Source organism: Petromyzon marinus, chromosome 23, assembly GCF_048934315.1.
Source record: "Petromyzon marinus isolate PM22_M1 ecotype Great Lakes invasive population chromosome 23, UKy_Petmar_22M1.pri1.0, whole genome shotgun sequence".
Taxonomy (NCBI): Eukaryota; Metazoa; Chordata; class Hyperoartia; order Petromyzontiformes; family Petromyzontidae; genus Petromyzon; species Petromyzon marinus.
The window spans coordinates 27,716,814-27,733,283 of record NC_133689.1 but is presented as its reverse complement, the minus strand read 5'-3'; the positions used below and the strand labels follow the sequence as shown (position 1 = coordinate 27,733,283).

At 43.0% G+C, this 16,470-nt stretch overlaps 1 protein-coding gene across 2 annotated transcripts in view; it reads left to right on the top strand.

The window, feature by feature from the left end:
* Positions 1–8,156, top strand: part of PEX3 (peroxisomal biogenesis factor 3) — a 38,339-nt gene extending 30,183 nt beyond the window's left edge. For both annotated transcript variants that reach the window (XM_032944261.2, XM_032944260.2), the window contains 2 exons: positions 757–853; positions 6,239–8,156. In XM_032944261.2, coding sequence (XP_032800152.1) covers positions 757–853; positions 6,239–6,322 — 181 coding nt within the window. In that variant the 3' untranslated portion in view covers positions 6,323–8,156. The remainder of the gene's footprint in view (positions 1–756; positions 854–6,238) is intronic.
* Positions 8,157–16,470: the final 8,314 nt, after the last annotated feature.

Genomic DNA, 16,470 nt, shown 5'->3' with positions numbered 1-16,470 from the left:
TGGCAGAACATGCTTGTCAACAAGGACACTCAATTGATTTTGATAACGTTGAAGTGTTGTGTAAAACTAATTATTACTGGCAAAGACTAATTAGAGAATCCATTGAAATTTAAATAGAAATAACTTTAATTGCTCTGATAGCTATAGGCTTAGTGCAGCTTGGAAGCGTATTATTAAATAATACATATTACAATTCCTTATAGGGGAAACACATACTAATTAACGGATTACTAACGTAGCATATATTCAAAATATCACACATTACAACTAATTACTAATCTACAACTCATTACTAATCATAACCATTGACTGATTACCAATCGATTATATAATTACTACACCTGAATGAGTTAAATGATGACGTCACCCTGCTGCTCTATATAAGACCGGGAGCAAGTGAGGGCTTTACCATTCTGGCGAATTGCCCGATGATGCTGGATGTAATTACCAGAGAAACGTCATATTCAAACTGTAAATGTTGTGGATTCACTCTTCAACACACCGGTGGGCTAAAGTAGTGAACTAATTGTGTTTTGTCAACGTGACACTTTTTTGCTGATTGGCCGTGTCGGGTGGTGGAGGGTTACAACACATTTATAAATAATGCGATCTAACCCAAAAACCTTTATTATGAGTAATATTGGTCGCGAAAGCCTACGTGTTAAACTAAAGTAAAACCGTATACAAATAGTAATGGAAATGCCCTATACTCGGATTATCTTTATCGCTCGTCATATTTGTACTTTTTGTGCGAAGCATCTCGGCAGAGTGGCTCCCTCTCGCAAAGGTCATCCCCATCCTTGATGGCCAGAGTCACGTTGTCTGCAGCGACGCGCCCAACCACTTCGTGCAGGTCAGTGGGCGTACGGCTGATTGCAGGTAGGGCCCATTGAACTAAGATGCTCTTTTTCAGTGGCAACCGGGTCAAAGCGGCAATCAAGTTACATTGCTAGGGAATGTTTACAGGGACTACACAGAATGGCTGGTACGACAGTAGCTGTAACGTTATGCCTTGTATAACGTAAAAACACATTGAATTAATCTGGTAACTTTACAGACTTTAAGGAGTTCTCAGTATGCCCTAGTGCTAGTTCTTATATGCTATCCATATGAATATGCATAAGCACACCTGACATACATATGCATAACATGTTGCATCAGACCTCTATGTATACACATGAGCGTGCTCCATCTCAGTAGCCAGCACATTACATAGGCTGTTTAGCGCAACAGCAGGCAATGTTATAAACATGACTATAAATAATAACCAGAACTATGTACATTGGAAAAACAGTGAGCAATCCAAAATAACCACGTTACGCATAACACTCATAATAGGAGCTCTCACATGGCATTTATAATGGAATTTATACTGAAAAGAATTAGAATTGCATCTCCCATTTAAAATTAATAGTCTTTCTGTAAATGGCATTCCCAAGTTCTGGTCACATATAGCTTTAACTAATGGCATTTACAAGCTCATGACCCTTGATCTACACCCATTTCAAACCTTTTAAAACAGTCTGCCGCAGCAGCAGACCATGCTTTCCCACCTGATGATGGACGCTTGTGTTGCGCCCGAAACGTCGTGATTTATTTTATTTTATACCTACGGGACTTTACTCATTGGTTTTTTTTCGGTAAAGTCACGTATGTAGAAATACAATAAAATTATATTAAAACAAAACAATCACGACGTTTCGATCACAACACAAGCGATCTTCATCAGGTGTCAAGAACAAATCATGGAAAGAACAAATCATGGAGGTAAATACAACAAAAAAGATGAGAGACGAGAATTTAACAAACCTAAAAAACATGTGAAGCACAACTAATCAGGCCAACAACACAGTTAGACACTTCCTGGCAGACCACGAATTTCAGAAGAGTGTTAAATTTCGTGTTCAACTTCTGGATTGCAAAAAACCAGCATAGACATAGTGAAAATACGAGGTACATGGTCAGTAGGAAAGTAATTTTATGCAGTCACGAAAGCTTTAATTACCTTATCAACACACTTCTACGGGGAAGTTACCGTTGCATTTCTGTCCTAAATATGCACCCCAAACCTGTTCCCACCACCCCCCCCCCCGCTTCTGTGCATATGCAAGATGTGCTGTTTTTGAGCTGCCGCAAGATGAGCTGCCACTCTCTTTCTGCCCCCCCCACCTTATTTCCTATTTAAGCTGCAGTTCGTCCCTCTCTCTCTGTCCATCTTTCCTACTGACCATGTACCTCGTATTTTCACTGTCTATGCTGGTTTTTTGCACTCCAGAAGTTGAACACGAAATTTAACACTCTTCTGAAATTCGTGGTCCGCCAGGAAGTGTCTAACTGTGTTGTTTGCCTGATTGGTTGTGCTTCACATAATGTTTTTTAGGTTTGTTAAATTCTCGTCTCTCATCTTTTTTGTTGTATTTACCTCCATGATTTGTTCTTTCCATGATTTGTTCTTGACACCTGATGAAGATCGCTTGTGTTGTGATCGAAACGTCGTGATTGTTTTGTTTTAATATAATTTTATTGTATTTCTACATACGTGACTTTACCGAAAAAAACAATGAGTAATTGTATGCAGTCACGAAAGCTTTAATTACTATGTGACTTTACCGAAATAACCAAAGAGGATGTAGCTTATTGATGACAGTTGTAGATTCCAACCTGTTGGCTGTCACAATCATCAAGGAGTGGAAGGACGGTAGTGACTCTAATCATATCCAAACGAATTTGTATTGGCCAACAATATGTGTCTGTGAGATTACCAATTTACATTTGTTCAATATGGGATCTGAATGAGAGTGCTGAATTAATTACAAACTTTCTGTCTGCACTGTAATGGGATTTGGTGTAGAGAAGCTATGGGGAGAGAGGAGCTTTTGCTTGGTGTGAACAGCGTTTGGAACCAGTTTGGAGATCAGATGATGTTGAATGATCAAACTCAGACTTCAGTGTTTGATACCCATTTTTGTGTAAATATTTTCCCTTGACCATTATCAGTGAGATTTTATTGGATGTTATATTATCCATGTGTAGTGATATATGACGTCACTACTATGTCGGGCCTGTATTCACATGACATCACTGCCATGTTGGATCTGCAGGCGTGACGTCACTGCCTGTTCGGTATGGAGGCTGTTGATGAGTGCCACGGGGGTTGTGTCAGGCTATGGCACTCCGAGTGACCCCGGCTGGACACGTGACCGGATCCAAGAGGGGGGCCGGGGGCCTGAGGGACCCCGGGGGTCATGTGGTCAGGCAGTGTCGCCTTCTCGAGGGTTCGAGAAGGGGGGCGTGGCCAGGGCGTGGCCGGCCACGCCGGAGTGGCTTATAAGCGGGCTCAGCGCGCAGAGTGGGGCTGTTGGTGCCTGGGATGAAGCCGTTGTATGAAGACTCTGAAGACACAAGCCTCCAGTCATTGTGGCCAAGCAGTAGCCTCCTGGCTTGGCCACACCAAGTAGTACTGAGTGTTAGTGAGAGTAGGACGGTGATCACCACCTTATGTATAGGGTGTGTTGTTGCAGTTGTGTTGCAGTTGTGTTAAATAAATAGTGTTGCCTCCACACGAGTGTGTGCACCTCTGTCGAACCATTACACATGTAAACATTCCGGTGATGGTCTGAGAGGTAGCTACTTAACCAGTATATGGCACTTCCAAATAAGTCTAGTTCTGCAAGGGAATTTAACCCAATGTTCTGATCAACAGATTTTAAAACTTCAGAGTTCAAGGAATAAAGCCCTTGAGAATTGATTCGTGACCTGATTTCTGACAATGTTAATGGCCATAATTACTGCTGTGGTTGTATTATAGTTGTTCTCTAAAGCCTGGCTATGATTGACTACATTGTATTTTGAGATCAAACGAACTATGCGAGTCTTAAAATGTGTCTAAAAAACTCGAATAAGTGTTGATAGAATCGGTATAGGCCTACAATTGTTAGGATCTTCTGTTGGATCAACTGTATGCAACAGATGAACAAGAGCAGTCTTTCTCATAATTGGGACGTTCCATTACAAAAGAGTAAGCTGCAACAACTGAGTGAGAGATCTGCAGGTCGTGTCGCCCACTACCGCTCACGGCGAACGCGGGAATGCCGTCCACTCTCGGGTGAACACATTTTCAACTTCATAACATTGCGCAGGGCGTTGATTTTTAGATACCCTGTCAAAGAAAACTCAATCTCCATGGGATGGCGGACAGTCGTTTATTTTGAACATCAACATTCGGGTCTTATCCTGATGAGTGCAACCACTGATCTTTGGGTCATTGACTTGCGCACTCGGAAATGTGATCTGGTAGACCAGAATTAAAATGTAGGCTATTTATAATTTCCTGTTCATCAACCAGGGTTTTACCCCGAAATTCAGAATCTTTATTTATACTGGAGGAATCTGATGAGCTGTGACGCTCTTTTTCACAGATGTCCAGTAGGAATCCCATGATGGTTACCTTTATTTAAAACCTTTTTATAATTTTCCAGAAGACCTTTGGGTCATTTTGAGAGCAGAGAAGAGCATCTCGGTGGTATTTGTATTTCGTGTTTATTATTTATCTTGTACAACGATTTCTTAGGGTTCTGTCATTGGACTAATCAAAAGAGCGATTGTTTGTTTTGGCAATGGTCAACACATGGTCTCTAGACTTCATCAGTTTGGCAACTAATGCACGAAACCAAGGTGGCCTATTGCCCCTAAGCCTAATCTCTTTCATGGGGGCATGTTTATCAAGTAACTTTAGAAACTGGGTTTTCAATAATAAAGGGGTTTTTTGGGTTAGATTGCATAAATATGAATGTGTCGTTAAACCCGCCACCACCCAACACAGCCAATTAGTACGGTTTGTCACATAAACAAAACGTGGCAATTAGTGACTAGTTCAGCACACCGGTGCATTCGAGAGTAAACCCCACAACATTTACAATTCGAGTACCATGACGTTTCCCCTGTAAATAGAGGGTTAAATGTCATGTCACATGTGAGCCAATCAGGTGCAAAGACCAAAGGAATGGGGTTAATGTAGTCATATACATTACAATGGATGTATATTATTGGTTGGGTAATTAACAGTTATTGGGTCCCAAAATGTTGGTCGCGAATGCCTACGTGTTAAACAAAACTGGGTTTTAAAATTATACCAGGTATTATTAAAATATTACCAGGCTTCAAAATAATTGCATGCATTATAAAAATAATACAAGGCATTATTATTTAAATAATACCAGGCATTATTATTTAAATAATACCAGACATTAAATTTTGATTTAAAGCTTTCGTGACTGCAGTAATTCATATTCTTAGTTTTTTCGGTAAAGTCACGTTGAAGAGAAACAACAAAATAATAAAATATTTATAAAACAATAAAAAATTCTCACGACGTTTCGACCATAACTCAAACGGTCATCTTCAGTTATGGTCGAAACGTCGTGAGAATTTTTTATTGTTTTATATATATTTTATTATTTAGTTGTTTCTCTTCAACGTGACTTTACCGAAAAAACTAAGAATATAATACCAGACATTGTTAAAATAATACCAGGCATTATTTAAATAATACCAGACATTATTGGTTAAATAATACTGGGCATTATCGATCACTGACATTTTACGAGCAGTGTCACAAATCGCAATGGAAAATTTAATGTGGGCATCAGTTTTGGAGAAAAAATGTTGTGATGACTGGGGCAAATAATAGCTTTTAGCCTTTCTGGAAATAAAACAGGTGTAAAGATGTTCAAACACCAAATAGATACCTTTTAGCAAGACATCAAGTCTTCATTAACTACACGTACTTGTGGCAAAACATGCAAATAAATATCTGATAATATATGCATTGTCTTGCCACGAGTATGTGGTTAATGCAGATTTGATGTTTGACAAAACGTATATATTATTTGGTTCTTTCGGTAAAGTCACTGAGAAATAAATTAAATAATAGAATACGACGTTTCGATTGCAACACAAGCAACCGTCATCAGGTACAAATGAATGAGAAAACAAACATAGTAAACTTGGAAATATAGGGCAATACAACACATAGTCGGCCAACAAATCAGTCCACACCCCATCTGGTTGATTACGTTCTTCCAAAGATTGCTAAAATTGAGAGAGAGACAAAACATAGACACAGAGACACACAGACAGACACACAAGCAGAGAGAGACACACACATAGGCACACAGAGTTTGAGTTTGCCTGTTTTTTTTTTTTAAGGCCTGCTCCTGTTCCCCGTTTATGTTTCTAGGAACTGTTGACCATGGAGACCGTGCGCAACTTTGCGGCGAACGTGTACGAGGCGTTCAGCACGCCGGAGCAGCTGGGGAAGTGATGCACTGTGCGCACACTCGCCCCGTCATTCGGTGTGTTGTGCCTGAAGGGAGCAGAGGGAATTCCCATGTTTCCTATACCTTTATGCACCCCCACGCTGACCCGGTCATACGTTTTATAAAACTGCATCCTCTCCCTGTGGTCGTGTGATATTCGTGCTCAACGGCTTGATCATGCTCGCCAAATGCAGTCTGCTTTGTGTGTGGGATTCGCATTCGGTGCAGGTGTAGTGGTTGATTTCACTCGGACAACTTTTGTATTTCTTCCAACACCACTTTATTTACAGTTCTCCACATGCCCTCAATACTTCACAGTTCCCCTGCTTGCCACGGCTCGCTCGCCGCGCCTTGCTCGTCTCACTCGCCGTCTTTGCCTCTCCTTATCTCTGCTTCTCCGTTAGCTCCACTATCACTGCTTCTCTGCTCTCCGCTATCACTGTGCTCTCTCCACTGCTGGCTGCTTCATCTCTGCTCTCCGCTATCTGCCCAGCTTTCTGTCTTCCGTCTCCAGCCCCCGATCACCACTCCCTCAATCCGCGTCTCCCCAATTTATCCCCGTTCTCATTATTCCCCAATTAATTAGCCCGCGTCCCACCGACGCTCCGCGTCCTCGTGTACCTGTTCCTTGCCCAGACATTATGACGCCACTTCAGCCCTGACAACAACACCAGCCAATCACAGCCGTCGCTGGTTCTCTGGCTTAATTGGCCTAATCATTACCTCATCGTCCCAACCATCGCACCTGTCTGTCCCAATTTGACCCGTACTGTCCTGCCCCCGCTCGATCTCACCATTTACCCCCATGCGCGTATTTACTCCACTACACAGGCAACAGACAGAACCCACCATGACGGGGCACCCATTGAAAGCATCACCTAGCATATTAACCTGGAGGGGCCTATGTCAGAGATTTGATGCGTGAAGAGGAGCTCATGGTGCTGGTTGCAGGGAATGTTCTGTGAAACGCGTTTGTTTTGAAGCCTGTGCTTGGGTAATATTTCTACGCATGGTTGTTGTGCAAAGATGAATGTGCATTTGTTCACTCACTCATACGCATTCACGTGGTCTTCACACATACATTTTGCCCTTTCACTTTGAAATTCATACTCGTACATATACACCGACCATTTAAATAAAGATTTAATGGATATACAAACATACACTTAAATGGTCAATTTAAATCATTGGCGTATTCGGTATTTGTGCCAATCTCAGTGCAAGAATATCGCTACGTTTCAGTCTGCAGTAGTTTTGCAGTAAGGGGCAATGTTGCTACATGTAATCCCAATTGAGTAATTTTCAGTGCCATTTTTTTACTTGTGACAAATTTGGAACACGCAGCCAGCACTCGAGCCCTCCTATATTTTATTTAACATCACGGGAGATTAAACATCCACTGTGTGAAACAAGTGTCGTTTGTAGGTCCTGATATTCCCCTTGTATGGTAATTGCTGTTTGACCAATATTCTTCCCTTGTTCTCGAGGCCCCGTTGTGTGCGCCTGCTTGTGGCTTTGTGCCCTTTGAAATGACAGCCATTTACCAGAGATGTGAGTGGGACTCCACAGTGACGCGGTGTCTGTGCCCACCACGTCTCATTGGCCCGAACAACCGACCCGACTTCAACACACACACACAACGAGACCACCCCATTTTTAACAGATAATTTAAAATTGTATTGTGTTGTGTTAAGCCTTGCGTATACCCTTGTCTTTTTTAGACATGGAGGTGCATGCTCACCATGAATAAAGGTTACGTTGTGAGAATTTTACATTGTGTAGAATGCAAACAAATTAATAATTATTTGACCATTGCATTAAACCAAAAATACACCAAAACATTTCTGAAGTGTTTTTTTGCTGTTAAAAGCAATGCAGCAGTAACAAAAATGGGTGACACGTCTGGTTGTCTTGCTGGTTGACTCGGGATGCACAACACCTGTGTTTTGTCGGCTGATTGTTAAAGTTACGCAGCATGAACATCGATGGCCATCTATAAGAATAAAGTGCTGGACAGTGGATTTCTTGTTTCCACTGATCAAGCATTTTGGATGAGCCTTCCATCATCATTGGCATTCCACATGGTTGTCCTGCGACACGAAGCTCGTATTACGCCTGTCCATGAGCTGATATCGCTCCATCTCCACGGTGGAGTGCCACAGTGGCAAGATGTTAACTACTTTGCTTGGTATACAGGAGGTCGTGGGTTTGATCCCGACCCTGATGCCTGTATATTTGAAATTTGCATTATTCTCCCCGTGGTCACTGCCGGATTATCCTAGTGGCAAAAGTAGCATATTGCTATGGGCCCCGCACTTTCAAGCTATAAATTCCGTTTCAGTGATTCTGTACTTGCTCTTACTATAGTACTATTCTGCCTTCAACTTATATGAACGACTGGCTGTCTATGCTTGATTTGAAGCTTTCGTGACTGCAGGAATCCATACTAGTTGGTTCTTTCGGTAAAGTCACGTAGGTAGAAAAATAATAGATCGCAACACAAGCAATCGTCATCTACCTACCTGACTTTACCGAAAGAACCAAAGGTTAGCGATTTTTGCCCTATATTATCGCCTTCAAATGGGGTTACTATTTTAACACAGTAGTTAATGGGAGTGTGGTATCTATGTGTATATAATCTTAGGACATATACGACATTAATACGAAGGTATTTGAAACTGAAATCAGCCGCTGCGCAAAAAAGAAAACAACGCGCCTTAGCTGAACAGTGAAAACACGCCTCAGGCCCTCGGTCAGCTCGCTAGTTTGTTTACATGTCGGGGGAACTGCAAGGGACGTAATCGTTACAAGCGTCAATAGCATACAAATAAATAATTTCGTTCAAATTAAACTTAGTTAAGTATATGTCTAAACTGATGAGTGTTATGTTAAAGTGTGGTGTGGATGTTTCGTCAGTTTTATGTGGTACAACCCAGTTCATGATACTCTTTGGTTCTTTCGGTAAAGTCACGTAGATATAAAATAAATTAAGTCACGACATTTCGGGCACAACACAAGCGTTCATCATCAGGTGGACAACCACAGCAAGGTACAATTGCTGAAGTAGGCAAAAGGGCTACTGTGACAAGTGGCTATATAGGTAAGAGAGGGGGTATGAGAGAGAGGGGGGGGGGGTGTGCCGGGGGGGGGGGGGGGGAATTTGGCGAGGCTGGGAGTGGGAGGCTGAAGAAGAAACTGGAGATGCGGATATGAAGGCAACACCATAAAGTAGTTAAGGTTTTACCTGGTTAATAACATCCAATGATTGCTCAATTTGTATCCAAGTTATGTCTGTTTATATATCTGGATGGCTTCATGAACAAACTTTGATAGTCGCCCGAAGGTTTGCAGAGTATTTTGGTATCGGGAAAAAAACAATATCATGAGAGCCCACAGCGTTATAGCAATGGTCAGACAGGGCAGATGTATTGGTTCTGCTGTGTTTCAGATCTGCCTTGTGCTCGCGAACACGGTCCGAGATATGTCGTTTCCTTTCCCCAATGTAACACCCACCACAGGTGCAACTTAGTTTGCAGACTCCAGGATATTGCATGTCAGGAATGACATCCTTCACAGATGCCATCCAGACATCCACCCTAAGTCCTTGTGGAAGAGATATGTAGATGACACTTTCGTCATTTGGCCACATGGCCTGCCAGCATTGAACCAATTTCTTAACCACATTAAATCCATACACCCTTCCATCAAATTCACCGTGGAAGTGGAGAAGGATGGTACACTACCATTCCTGGATGTTTTGTTTGAGAAGAGACCTGATGGCTCGTTGCGACTGTCTACAGGAAAGCCACTCACACAAATTCCTATCTGAAACCTGATTCCCACCACCTCCAGCACAGAAGAATTCCCTCATCAAAACACTACACCATAGGGCCCACTGCATTTCTGAACAACACCACCTAGCCAGTGAACTGGAACACGTACACCAGGCCCTCAAGATGAATTGGTACTCGGACCGCATTATTCGCAAAGCTCTTTCTCCAACCATGGAGAAACAGCCCCCCGAGACGACTATCAAAACCATAATGTTACCATGCATAGCAGTCGTTACCAAAAATATTTCCAAAATCTTAAACAAACACAAGATCCAGGTCCGATTCAGTACAGTATACAAAATCCGTGATCTAATCCCAGCTGTGAAGGATGTAATTCCTGACATGCAATATCCTGGAGTCTACAAACTAAGTTGTTCTGCGCGAGTGTAAACTGTGCGTGAGAATGTGTGAGAATGTGAGTGAGAATGAGCTGTTTGAGCTGCGTGAGTGTGTGTGCCGTGTGAGAGTGACGTGATTATACTACTTGTGTGTTGTAAGGGCCATTGTTAGTCGGTGGTATTTTTGTGGTTGCGGGCAATTGATTATCCAGTAGTGATTTGCTACTGTGGTGTAACGGTGTCGCTTATTTTGTGTTTTGGTGGTTGTGAGCATTTTCCCGGTGGGCATAACTAGGTAAGGCCGTAGGCTTTCAGTTACCGTAACGGCCTCGTGCTTTAATCGGGTAAGGTGAGCTTTCCCCGGCGGGAAAAACTAGGTAAGACCGTAGGCTTCCAGTTACCGTAGTGGCCTAGTGCGTGCTCCATCCACTGCTGCCCTGAGGGAGAGCCGCGCTCTGTCCACTGCTGCCCTGAGGGAGAGATGCGCTCTATCCACCGCTGCCGTGAGGGAGCCAGACTCTCTCTCTCTCCACTGCTGCCCTGAGGCAATGTTGTGTTCTGTCCACTGCTGCCCTGAGGGAGAGCCGTGCTCCGTCCACTGCTGCCCTGAGAGAGAATCACGCTCTCTCCACTGCTGCTGCCCCGAGATGTCGCGGGCGCTGCCCCAGAGCAAGGAGGCGCTGCTGCAGTCGTTTAACAAGCGGCTCAAGGACAATGTGCGCTCCATCCTGGAAAACTTCACGGAGAGCGTCAAGACGGCCAAGGGTCGTGAATAAAGAGTCCCCTGTGTGGGCTTCAGTGGGGCTGTCTGGTCGGGCAGCAGAGACACGAGAGGCAAAGAAACGACATTCCAGTTGTGAGCTGAGCTCAAGGAGGGCTAGCTCGAGCACCATCCTGCGGCGGGGAAAGAAGGCGGTGCAAGTGGTTCAGACGAGCCCACAACAGCCAAGAATCTGCTGTCCCTGTCTGGGGTGGGGGGGGGGGCTGTTCAACCCTAGCACATGGGCGAGAAGCCGTGCATTTGTGACGAGTCCGGTGTTCATATTCTTGGTTCTTTCGGTAAAGTCATGTAGAAGGGAAACAATAAAATAATAAAAATATAAAACAATAAAATTATCACGACGTTTCGACTGCAACACAAGCAATCATCGTCAGGTGTGAAAACCACAGCAAGAAAATTTGAAAAAAGTGGCGTTTTTTAACGTTAGCACCACGGAGAGAGATTTGACAGTTTGTTCAGATGGACGAGTCCATCTATGTTCGGAAAAGAGGAGGGGGGAGACGAAAATAATGGATGCGGTCTGAAAGCCACCGTAAGCGTGAACAATTAATTAAGACCCTAAATGGTTAATCAAATCCTTCCAATGATTGCTAAGCCAGAATCCATCTTCTCGGTTGAAATTGTCTCTGTGTTTGTATATGTGGATAGCCTCATGAACGAATCTCTCATGGTAGCCAGATGGCTTGCAAAGAACCTCTGTCTTGGAGAAGTCAATGTCATGTGAGCCTATTGAATTATAAGTGATCTGCCATGGCCGAGGTGTGGGTTCTACCGTGTTTTAGGTCTGCTTTGTGTTCACGAATGCAGTCCAAGAAATGTCGTTTGCTTTCTCCAATGTAACTACTACCACAGAGGCAACTTAGTTTGTAGACGCCAGGGTACTGTATGTCCGAAATCACATCTTTTACAGACGGAACCAGATCACGGATTTTATGTAATGTGTTGAATCGGACATGGATCTTGTGTTTATTCAAGATTTTGAAGATCTTTTTTGTGATCCCTGCAATGTAGGGTAAAGTGATGGTTTTGAACGGCTCCTCAAGAGAGTCCTCCTTCATGGTTGGAGTGAATAGCTTTGCGAATTGTGTAGTCGGAGTAACCCCTCCTCTTTTATGAACATAGATGGACTCGTCCATCTGAATAACTGCAAAATCGCTCTTCGTAGTGCTGTTGTATACGGCCCCTTTTTCCACAATTAATATCCATAAGAATATTTACGGATTCATACACAGATTTCTTTTTTCTTTCTTTCGTGACAAACAATATATATTTTTTAATAATGAATAAAACCCGTAAGCCAGAAACACGAAAAACCAGATGTCGGTCATAAACAGGCCATATATATAAAGAAATAATAAAACTCTCAAGGCGAGGATGTAACAGCTATCGGCGAAAATCTCCAGATGAACAAGTTTGATGGGCCCCTTAGGAAAGGTCCCTCCGAGGTCAGAACACCAAGAGAGTAGACACGGAGACGCCAACAGGGTAAATCGTATACATTTTTTTTTCTTATTTGCCAGTAAAACAACAAAAAAAATTAAAAGGCAACAACAAGAATAAGATAAAATTAGTGATCCTAACGCTCACTCCAATTAAGAACAGGCCACCAGACACATCAGTGAATTATTATCCAATGATTAATTCGCTATCAAATGATTTTCACCTTTAATACTTTTACTGTTAAAACAAAGCTTGGAGCAGGAATACCGAGTCACATCAAAGGTTATCGAGAAGGAATGAGACAACGGGCAAACTTGCGAAAGAGTTTAAACAATATCCCAAGCAACCCCGACCACCTTTGTCTCTCTCACAGCGCGGAGAAGTAGGAATTACACCTTATCACAAGGGGCCATCTGGAAAAGCCAGCCGGGTTTGATAAGGAGACACACCCCACCCCACACACGGCAACCAGGCAAACAAATTTTAAAGAAATTGCAATATAACATTAATAATAACATGTTAACCTTAACTGATATTCCATTATAGAACCTTACAGAACCAAGGGATATGGATTCCAACAATCAAGAAACGGACCTCTTAAACTCAGGATGAAAATTATTTTTCTTTTTAATAATTCCATCATAATAATGCGAACCTCGGTAAACCAAGAGGTGTCGGGAGGACGTAGTTACAAACACGAGTCTTGGCGAACATGGGATCAAATGGTATTAGAGAAATATAAGTCGAAAGTATAAAGAGGTGCTCCCGACCACCTTTGTCTCTCCCGAAGAGCGCGAGAGAGGAATTTCACGTCAGGGCAAACAGATCGTTATCGCGGGGACCATCTGCCACACACGGGACTTAGTAGTGGCCCCCACCCCACCCTGCACACGGGCAGCAAAAGAGCGAGCGAGCTTTAAGTTAAACTGTCACACATTTATAAACACACAAAGTGACGAAAATTAATAAACTAAGTAAGAGCCAAGGTAACGGGGTGGATTAGGCTGGTAGAATGTGGAGTCGAAATTATATTTGCAAAGTATAGAGAGATGGGAAGATCCCGGCCACCTTTGTCTTTCCCTGCAGCACGTGATAAAATGCATATGCTCGGAAGAGCATCTTCACTTGGAAATAAATCAAATACTATGAATCACAAGCAGGATCATAACTGTGTACGATAAGATACCAACCGTGATGTGAAATGTTAAACTTTAAAAATCTTAACCATTTCTTTGTGCGTCGAAAACGTGTACGAAAAAGGGGGGGGGGGAACCCGCCCCTCTCTCTAGATGGATGGAGTAGACAACCAGACGCCTCCAAGATGAATCGAGGTGTCTGTTGTCTTGATGTTTATGGCTTGAGGAAAGACCCCAACAGAACCGTGTCATAAATGACACACACACAAACATACACACTGACACACGAACCCCCCCCCACCGACATACGATCAGATCAAAGATAGCTCCGCCTCGTGAGGGGGAGCCGAGAAGGAGAGAGATTTTTGGCATAAAACGGAGCCGTTTCAGCATTGAAATCAGCTCATCTGCCCTCGGGGCCAGCTCAACAGAAGAAGACTCATCTCAACTCAGCTCAACAGAAGAAGACTCATCTCAACTCATCTCAGCAGAAGATCCGCTCAACTCATCTCAGCAGAAGACCAGCCATCACCGACGCCGGAGACGCCTCTACAACTCGCCGAATTGGCGAGTGTCGCCGATTGGCGACCCGCTGCCGCTGTTAGCGGCCAGCGCCACCAGGAGTGAATCGTGAGCCTGCAATCTACCACCGCCGACGACGGAGCACCAGCGTGCCAGCTGCTCGCAGGCGTGCCAGCTGCTCGCAGACGTACTGCGCGCATTACCTACCGTCCGCGTACAACCGCGCCGCTGCGGGCGTGCTTCTAACGCCATCTACCAGACGGTCATCGCAGCTACAACAACGTATCTACTCGTTCACCAACGTCCGTCGAGTCCGAACCAACTACTGAAAGAAGAATCAACTGATACGTATAATACACTACCCCCCCACTACACGACAAACCAGACGTCTGCTTGACGCAAAGAATCGATTCCGAACATTGGCCTACTCTTTCACCACTCATACCATTCAACACACACACGGGTCACTAACAAAGCCTAAAACCTCAAGCCATTGAACCATCCGTGATTGTGGAAACATCGCAACGACCGAGTGAATAATCCATCGTTTTTAAGAGTGTTCATAATTTTCCTCTGTAATATTGTGCTGGGGCTGTACTTCTAACCGCATAAATTACCAACTGACCCATTAACAAGGATTAACTCTTGGCACCTCACCACGGAGCGCCGCTCGCGGGGGTGGAGAGCGTGTTCAACCGGTTCCCTGTCAGGGGTCTGGCCACAATTAATTAAAAGATTGGCCCGAGATAAGGATCTCAAAAGGAAACATCGCCACCCATTGAGTCGCGTTGAGAAGTTGATTAGAAATACTTGAGTCGTTCGTTAATATTTTTATTTCTGCATAATCTTGCTGGTATCCACGAATGAAATAACGAATTCAAACGCATATTTGTGCCTCCAAGAATAATACTGGTTGGAGTGCCCTGTCAACGAGTAGCGTTGCATAATAATCAGTCATCCTATTGTTAACAACGTGACAATAATTGCATTAAGGGCCGCGCATGATCAATGACCGAATGCTGTGTTGTGTGACAATTCAAGTAACGAAACATTGCGGCCATCGAGTGGTGTTGATAAGGCAATTCGAAGTATTTCAGTCGAACGCTTTAAATTCATAATCGTTATGAATCAATGAACGAACATCAACGTGGTACTGTGCTGACGATTTCAAGCATAATAACTTCGCATATCAGAATGTATTAAGGATTGGATACGAATCAAAGACCAAGTCCCGTGTGTAACAATTCAAGCATACGAGTTTGCATATTATAAAGTTAAGGTTTGATAGAATAGTTCGCATGTTTTTAATCTCTCTCTCAACAACCGATCGATTGCGTTACGCGTCGGGAATTAACCACAGGTGCCGCTATCGAGGTGAAACAACGCAATCGTGATAGTATCATGTTAACGCTGTGTTGAAATTCCAAAATCCCGAGATTGAGTTTTCATATTATCCAAAAATTAAAGTTAGCTAGAAATAAAATTGATTAAAGCAGAAGGTTTATGTGTGATTCTTCCTGAAATTCTGCATAATATTGTTCTGCGTATGAGTTCTGAATCCTGGGGACCTATCATAAGCACACTATCACCACACATAATCCATAACACACATAATTCGTGATGTTCAATCGAGAGTAATCATATCCTTATCGATAATACGGAATTAAAGAGCAGAGTCGAATCGACTCTCTCTCATTCACGCTCACAACGCCTGCGTCACTGCATACGATTAATTGCGTCATTCCATTTCATAACACAATCCTCATCACCGAGGCTCGACCTGATAATCCATAACGACCTGCATTATCCTAACCACGCCCACTCGCATAAATTAATACGATTATCTCTCGAATCAGCATAATTTATGCGCATAATTACACTGATTAACATAATTTCGGATAAATTATGCAAATCTCAAATTTCATTTAATTTTCATTATTTTCATCAATTTTCATAACACCTATATATACAACATATTGGGGGCGTCGTCCGGGATCTCTCGCAGACAGTTTATGCTTGAATTAAGGAACAAATCACTGTTGTATTAACCAAGGTTTTATGATCTAACGTTGCCCTGTGACTGTAACGGGTGTAAAACAAACA